We start from the raw sequence: 8,446 nt of genomic DNA, 5'->3' as shown, positions 1-8,446 counted from the left end.
CAATCTGATGCCATCAGACGTACAGAATGTGGTTCAGACAATGATCCCAAAGTACAAACACCAAATCTCTTCTGCTTTCTCCTGTAGTTTCATTGTCCTTATTTTCTTTAATTGTCTAATAATGTAAAACCGAAAAATGAAATATTTTCTTGCGAGTTTCCCAGTTTCCCTGTGCGCCAACTGCACGTTTCTGTTCTTTGCAGTTTGTGTCTGAGTCTCAACAATACTTTTAACATAGCACGAGTTCTTCGTCTCTTTAAGCTTCTCTTTTTCTCTCTTTTGCTGAGCATCTATGAAGATGATCCTTTTTTTTTCTTTTCATTTTATGAGTTAAAGAAACGTTAATGGAGTTAAAAGGGTCGGATACTTCAATGCTCAACTATTTAAATTCCCATATTTTATGCCAACTTGTTCAAAATCCACCTAAAGCTTGAAACTTTGAGCGTATTTTTCCAAAAATGTCATCTCCAGAGATGTCCCACATCGATTTAGAGCAAGGGACTCACCGCCGCAACAGAAGTGACTTCAGCGCCGGGGAGGCAATCGTCTGCTTCTCGGATGGCAACGAGGGCTCTTGCTTCTCTCAGTTGTATACCACGGCAGGTGGTTCTCACGACGACTACAGTCTCGCCGACGGAGAAATCGGCGGCGCGTCGGAAACCAGGAGTGCGTCTTCGGCATCGGATTCTTCGGTGGAAGAGGAGATTCAGGGGAGTCCCTGAAATTAAGGTGCATTTGGCCAAAGTTGAGAGGGATTGTAGAATTTGCCATTTGGGTTTGGAAAGTAATAGCCATGAATCTGGGGTTCCTATTGAACTGGGTTGTTCTTGTAAGGATGATCTTGCTGCTGCTCATAAGCACTGTGCTGAAGCCTGGTTTAAGATCAGAGGAAATAAGTAGGTTGAAAAATTCAAACATTTTACCTTATTGGTGAAACTATCTTTTTCATGGAACTTTAGACTAAGAATTACTGTTTCTTGACGATGTTTTTACAATTTACTATCTATACTTACACTAGGGATTGACTGTACTATGATAACTACACTCTTAAGAAAGGGTTGATGATTTTGATGCTAGTTTTGCAATCCTAGCTGCGTTAGCCAGCGGTTGTTCCAGATGAACATTCCATTTAAGTAGTTGATTAGGCCCCAATCCCCTAATTGACTAGCATAATTGATCAGATAGGATTTGAGGCTCGAAAACTCGAATGGAAGGCCACATTTGGGATGTGGTGAAGAATGCCTCCTATGATATCACAGTGCAATTATTTAGCATGATTCATTGTGAATAATTGAAGATTCTGGTAACTGGTAGCTTTAACTGTTAATGTTGTATGATAAACTGATATCCGTTCTTCCGATGGTATGTTAGCTTCTCTGCGTACCGAGCTTCATCCGCTGTGAACTCTTTTTCCCTGCAATTTATCCTCTATCCATATACTCAGTCTGCTTTATTGTTTTAGGACTTGCGAGATTTGTCATTCTATTGCACGCAATGTAGTTGGAGTGAACGAGATTGAGTCGACAGACCAAGCGAACGAGACCAATAGTTCCACGACAACAATCTCAGGACCGACACACCATACGGACACTCAAAGCTTCTGGCACGGCCATCGCATCCTCAACTTTCTCCTCACTTGCATGGTATTTGCATTTGTTATCTCATGGATCTTTCACTTCAATATGCCATCATCATAAAATTCAGTTGCACAAGCTCTCAAAACAAAAATGAAAGAACAAGAGGACCTGTACAAACGGAGTTACTGCAAAGGAGCCCCGGCAAAACTTGTTGCTGTAATGATCAGTAATGGGATGGTTGATAGTCATTTTATTCGCCCCATCTCCATACATGTAGAAACTTTTGGTGTCATCTTTCTTCGAGTGTTTTGCCGACATCACTTCCGATCCCTAGGCTAAGCACGCTAGCGGTATCGATATAAAGCAGTGGGTCACTCAAGGGGACACAAACATCTGTTGCATGGCATCTACAGGGAGCACTTTTGGCCGTTCATTCAAGTAAAACAAGCAGCGTTTGGCATAGATGATTGTTTGATGAGACCATGATCCGCCATCAATGAACTAACATAAGACAGACAAGATTCTTTTTGAGTCTATCCAATGCCGTTGAAGACCATGAAAAATCTTCCGTATGTGGCTCTTTAATGCAGAACTGATCGACCTGAAAAGGGATTAATGCGGCAAACCAAGTACAAAATTGTAAACAACTTTCCTTTTCTTTGACAAAAGCTAGCCAAGTGCTTCACCTAATGTTTTCCAGGAACAAATGCTAGGCTTCCATCGTAATGAATCCGTCAATTAGTAGTTCCCTTGTTCATCTATAAGATCTGTTATTCTAAATAGATAATGCCTCTTAAACTATTCAAATACTAATAGTTGCCTCATTCGGTTTCAACACGCACTGGTCACACTCATTCTACAAGTCAAAAAGGACAACAAAATCAAATCATATGAATCAAGGGAGTCCATGTCTCACAGGTGCTGGCATAAGCATAACCACCCACATGGGGTTCTAGAGTACCCCCCCTTTTTGGTCTTTTTCCCCTGTATAGAAAGTGATGGTTATTCAAACATGAAACAATAATGCAATTGTGGCCTCTTCTCTAACCTCTCAATCAGGCAATGCCGTGAGTCCATGTCGAAACCACTCGGTTGTTCTACCTGGTTTGTACCGACTGATACTTAACCGGGATTGTTCCAGAGTCGAGGTTTATATTTGCGTATGTGCTCTTCAACAAGGTCACGTTGCTCTATTGAAGAAAACGTGCAGAGCAATCAAACATTGCAGAAAGAATAATTGAATTTACCGACACGAGCATGAAAGATGCATCAAGCAGCCTGGACATTATTGTGCCCAAATCAATCGTACTAAAAAAGGGTGGCAAAAAATTGTGCGAATTTGAACATTCAGACAATACGCATTAGCTTACATCACCATCACATGCATCTGTAAAGAAATGGAATGTCATGTGCTCTTCCATTTTAGTTGCAGGGATCACAGCCTTTCAATGCCTTGACAAGAAACATAAATATTTAATACACTTAAATACTTCATCTCAATAGCCTTCGGCATTGAGAGAACAATTTCAAGTTTCCAACATTCGACATTGTTGAATCAAAGAAAAAACAAGAATTCGAACAAGCATCAACATGAGAGAAAGAGAATCATAGTGGCAATAGGAACTCAGAAAATTCCATGATATATCTAGGATCTGATGGTGGTGATAGCTGATGACTTTAACCAAGGCAGGGAAGGACAGCACAATGTACAAGTGCACTACTCATTTCTGTTTTCTTATGAATACAAATCAAATTACCAGTACTGGAAAAGGCTAAGCCTCTCTTCCATGATCAAATGGATTCGAGCAGCACCCAATTACAGTGATAAAAAGAAGCTTCCATCATTTATGCACCATTCAATGCAGTATCGATATGGATTCCATTTGCATCTTCCAGAACCTTGCCATTAACTTGAGTTCTCGGCCTCTAAAGAAATAATAGAAAAACATAAATGCCGATATAAATTGGATATCGCCGTGAAAAAATTCAAAGAGGAAACATTAGCATATAATTACTATACCCAATCTGCAGGGTCTATGGAATTCCCATTCAAGAGCTTCTGGTTCTCTTCTTTGGACTTACTATCCTTGTCTTTGGTGCTCAAGGGTAGCAACATTGGTAAATTTCCACTGGTTCTGTCAGGCAATTCTGCAGTAATATATTGGGGTTAAACTACTGGGCAAAATTATGACCTGACCGGAAGAAATCATATAGGTTATACCAAACTAGATAAGATAAAAAAGTCAAAAGCATTCTAATTTCTAACCTGGCAGTTTCTTGTCTATGAAGAATACCACTAAATTAACAGTATACCTGTGCAAAGTGCATACTGAAGTCAAAATAAATTTCGAAAGTATTTTACAATAGAAATTTCAAAAGGGTATTTCATACCATGCAACAACTACATCGACTGTGTAATGTTTGCGGGATGCCACAATCAAGAGACTTTGGATGACAGCTACCAACCAAGCTAACTGCTTTATACACCTACAATTAGACAACCATACCATCAGAAACCAAATAATAGTCCCCATTATACAAGAAAACAAATCAAACAGCCTTATGGTACAGCCTGATCCAAACATTTTGCTATCGAGAATCACAAGTATTACAAGAATGGTACTTGACATGATAATCTCAGGATGTTCCTAATAGTTATATTTCTTTCATTATTTTCCCTTTATAATCGGGCTAATGCGTAAAAATAAGTTAAATGAATAAGCCATGCAACTTACCTTCGTGTGCCATATTTCTGATAGGTGAGCACAAAGACCAGGGTGAAGATCATGTGTGATGAAAAAATCAAGTCACCACAACCATATATTACACCTCGAGGAACTGAAAAATCAAGAAGCAAATAAGCCAAATTAGTTACTAAAAAACATAGTTATAAATTTAAAGAAACTAAATTGAAAATTTAAATGCAATAAGAATACATACAATTAATTAAGAGGACTTCAAGCACGCTCTCCGGATTTGGCAACCTGGCAAGCTTTGAACCCTGCAAAGAGAAGAGGTCATTACTAAATGTTCTTAACCCAAAGAACAAGAGTGTCTTGTAATAATAATAAGAGAAAATAATCTCAGTGACCAAAAATGCCTTATAATATACGATTTTAACCAACTTTTTTTGGATTTGTCAAAATGACCAACTAAATCGCAATGCGATCGATAATTCGCAACGCGATCTTCGGTATCACAAATCAGTTTCCAGATTCGCAACGCGAACTTCGACTATCGCATTGCGATAGTCCAAGTTCGCGTTGCGATTTATTCCAAGTTCATTGCGATAGTCGAAGTTTGCGTTGCGATTTATTCCAAGTTCGCGTTACGATTTATTCCAAATTCGTTGCGATAGTCGAAGTTCGCGTTGCGATTTATTCCAAATTCGCGTTGCGATTTATTCCAATTTCGTTGCGATAGTCCAAAATCGCAACGACGGTATTGCATTTGTTTCTTAAGAATTTTTTCTAAAAAGATAGTATTCGCGCGGACGTGTCGAAGACACGTATTACCACGACCCCGACCCGACCCGACCCGACCCGAGACGAGAAGGACGACGGCGACGACGGCGCACGAGAGTCCCCCTTGTTCTCTATCACTCAACAAGGAAGTGGGAAAACCAAGCCTTAAATACCATTCTCAATAGTGTTTCCAATACTATGTGGGATTGAGCATTACCAACACTTGTTCCCAATACTATGTGGGATTGAACCTTAAATAGTGATATTATTTTTGAATGTTTTGCTTAAAATTGCAATAATCGCGATTGATTGTAGATTGACATTTAATTATGACATATTTAATCGTATAATACTAATGCAATTGGTTGCTGATTCAGTTGTTTTAAGGTGCATGATTGTTTATTGTTTCCTGAATAATCACATTGTATTGGAAACAAGTGTTGGTAATGCTCAATCCCACATAGTATTGGAAACACTATTGGGAATGGTATTTAAGGCTTGACTTTCCCACTTCCTTGTTGAGTGATAGAGAACAAGGGAGACTCTCGCGTGTCGCTGCCGCCGCCGTCCGTCTCGTCTGGTCTCGGGTCGGGTCGGGGCCGTGGCCGTGGCCGTGGTCGTGGTCGTGGTCATACGTGTCTTCGACACGTCCGCGCGAATACTATCTTTTTAGAAAAAATTCTTAAGAAACAAATGCAATACCACCAGTCGTTGCGATTTTGGACTATCGCAATGCGATAGTCGACTATCGCAATGCGAACTTGGACTATCGCATTGCGATAGTCGACTATCGCAATGCGAACTTGGACTATCGCATTGCGATTTACATATTCGCATTGCGATTTACATATTCGCATTGCGATAGCCGACTATCGCATTGCGATTTACATATTCGCATTGCGATTTACATATTCACATTGCGATAGTCCAAGTTCGCATTGCGATAGTTCAAGTTCGCATTGCGATAGTCCAAGTTCGCATTGCGATAGTCGAAGTTCGCGTTGCGAATCTGGAAACTGATTTGCGATACCGGAGATCGCGTTGTGAATTATCGATCATATTGCGATTTAGTTGGTCATTTTGGCAAATCCAAAAAAAGTTAGTTAAAATCGTATTTTTTTGTCAATGAGGTTATTTTCTCTAATAATAATAATAATAATGATATCATTTCATAGTGTAATCATAAAGTCAAGAGAAAGTACACTGTTCAAGACTATACCTCTCGGCAATGATAATTTGGACCAGGTAGTTGAGTAGAATAGAATGTAATGATTCGGAGAAATTGAGAAGCCTGCATCACATGTATAAACAAAGGAAATAAAAAACTAAGGAATGGCTTAAGGTTTCATGATTTATCAAGATTCATAATGTTTATAAAGTTAGTTGAACAACTTCAGCATTGAGTTCAGTTTGATTGAACAGATTATTGATGAAAATGGTACTTCAAATTGATAGACACATTTGCTTAGAATTTTTTTAGCAGGTACAGAAGAAGAACAATCATTCTAATATTCAATAGGAGAATCTAACGATTCTAAATAGTCACAGTGACATACATAGGCATACTTTAACATAAAGAAGGACCTACAAAAAACAAGTCCTACAACAAGGCCATATGTTGGGTGTACTTACAACTAAAAATGCTAGCACCCTGCACCAGACTAGAACTGTATAGATCATTTTGCTCTTGAAGATGAAAGGATGGAAAGTCCACTGCAAATAGAGCAATTCACGGGTTAGAAATGGAGATAAAAGATGCTAATAGAGCAGAATAAAAGAACTGCATATCATGTACAGATGTACTAAAAATGTAAGAACTGAACAAAAGTAATGAAAGAAACACCGACAACATAGGAGTAACTTTACCAATACAAATGATAAAAAGACACAGCTGAACAATGTCTCACTGATATAGCCTTTATCTTGCCCAAGCTCCTAAATTTACAAAAAAAACTAGATATAATAAGATATTTCACCAAATAATTGGTATGAACTAGAGATAAACAAAGAACAAAACCAAAAGAAAGCTGTTCCTACGGGAAGAAGAAAGAAACCAAGATCCTGAAGTATTGGCCCTGGCCGATGTAAATAATGAACTCCTCGGGCAGCTAGACCATGAATATACTGCAGACACAAAACCAGATATTAGACCCACAGCCTTCTGAATGTTCTAATTTAGCATACTTGAAGTTTGGACAATACAAAAACACTAAACAAGCTCACCCAAAACTCATTGAGAGGCAATGAAATGCAACATATGAAAGCTTAAACAAACGACAATGACATCCATTTAGGTAAAAAAAAAATCATTGCTAAAGCAATATTATCTGTATGAACAAGTAGCAGTGTACCAGATCTTACTGGCCAAAAAAAAAAAATCAAAAGCATCTCTGTTTTTTAAGAAAGATGGGAGATTTGCCACTCACCATTTACTACTTCAAATGCTAAAACTGTTTCAGAAAGAATTTAACATTGAAAATATTTAAACGCAACAGATCGACAAAAAAACGAATATGGGTTTAATCTGAAACGGAATAAAACCTGAAAAACTATTCCGGCGAGAAGGTATTTCCAATTGTCAAGAAGAAGGTTGATCTCTGTAGCTGTCTCTGAACAAATTCTCTTCCACAACTACAAAAATGAATCAAAAAATAAAATTAAAATCACTTATAATTCCCATTTCTAGAAAAGAGGGGCGGGGAAAAAACCTTTGAAGCTTCGCGACCAATGTAAAGCGTCATCTTGTTGTCGTGTAACAAGCAGTTCCTTAGTACTTCAAAACCCAACGGTTATGGTCAACATCTCTAAAATTAAAAACCGCTCAAATCTTATGCAAATCCCCTTTTTTACCAAATCCTTAACCTCCCTAAAAAAATAATAATAGTAAAAGATTATCAAATTTAATTTATGTTCTCTCTTTCTTTTCTTCAATAACCAACTTCAAATCCACCACAACTGTTAACCCCCCCCCCCCGCCTCCGCCGCCACCGACGCTTAATCGATTCTTCGAGCGATCTACGATCAGGATCGGGGAACGAGGAAAGCGAAGAATATGAATTAAGAGAAGGGTTGAAATTAAAGACTTATTCTTCGGCTTTGATATAAATGAATTGAGTTCACAATTGTGAACAATGATAAATTTATTTTGAAGAATAGATTAAAGAAACCTCGACGCTACTATATAATATGAGTAAACTTATCTTATCATCACTCAACTTTATTTTCACTTCTATTTTGATCACTAAAATTTAAAATGTTTTAATTTAATCACTCAACTTTCAAATTACTCTTATTTTTATCACTCCATCCTTAAATAATTAACTACGTTACGACATGAAAATTTACACTAAATCAACATCATTCTGAATTCCTAAAAAACCTAAATTTAGATCAAAATGATGTCGT

At 38.0% G+C, this 8,446-nt stretch overlaps 1 protein-coding gene and 1 pseudogene across 1 annotated transcript; one reads left to right on the top strand and one right to left on the bottom strand.

Moving 5' to 3' along the window:
• The first annotated feature begins 353 nt into the window (after positions 1-353).
• LOC120188200 lies at positions 354-1,993 on the top strand (annotated as a pseudogene).
• Positions 1,994-3,030: 1,037 nt separating this feature from the next.
• LOC120188166 (phosphatidylinositol:ceramide inositolphosphotransferase 1-like) lies at positions 3,031-7,989 on the bottom strand. The gene is made up of 12 exons (XM_039191681.1): positions 7,750-7,989; positions 7,583-7,672; positions 7,079-7,165; positions 6,908-6,976; positions 6,674-6,754; positions 6,261-6,332; positions 4,518-4,578; positions 4,313-4,415; positions 3,969-4,064; positions 3,844-3,890; positions 3,598-3,725; positions 3,031-3,503 (listed from the first exon to the last, which is right to left on the bottom strand). The coding sequence occupies exons 1-12, from the start codon at positions 7,780-7,782 to the stop codon at positions 3,423-3,425; spliced, it is 948 nt and encodes a 315-aa protein (XP_039047612.1). The 5' UTR covers positions 7,783-7,989; the 3' UTR covers positions 3,031-3,422.
• Positions 7,990-8,446: the final 457 nt, after the last annotated feature.

The sequence above is a fragment of the Hibiscus syriacus genome, unplaced genomic scaffold, assembly GCF_006381635.1.
Source record: "Hibiscus syriacus cultivar Baekdansim isolate YM2019G1 unplaced genomic scaffold, ASM638163v2 tig00116939_pilon, whole genome shotgun sequence".
Taxonomy (NCBI): domain Eukaryota; kingdom Viridiplantae; phylum Streptophyta; class Magnoliopsida; order Malvales; family Malvaceae; genus Hibiscus; species Hibiscus syriacus.
The sequence above is the reverse complement of the archived record's forward strand: the minus strand, read 5'-3'. Positions and strand labels throughout refer to the sequence as shown.

Coding starts and splice junctions, on each gene's coding strand:
- LOC120188166 (XM_039191681.1), bottom strand. CDS start 7,782: ATGACGCTTTACATTGGTCGCGAAGCTTCAAAG. Junction 6,755..6,907: donor TCTTTTTATCATTTGTATTG/GTAAAGTTACTC, acceptor CTCTATTTGCAG/TGGACTTTCCATCCTTTCAT. Junction 6,333..6,673: donor GGGTGCTAGCATTTTTAGTT/GTAAGTACACCC, acceptor CATGTGATGCAG/GCTTCTCAATTTCTCCGAAT.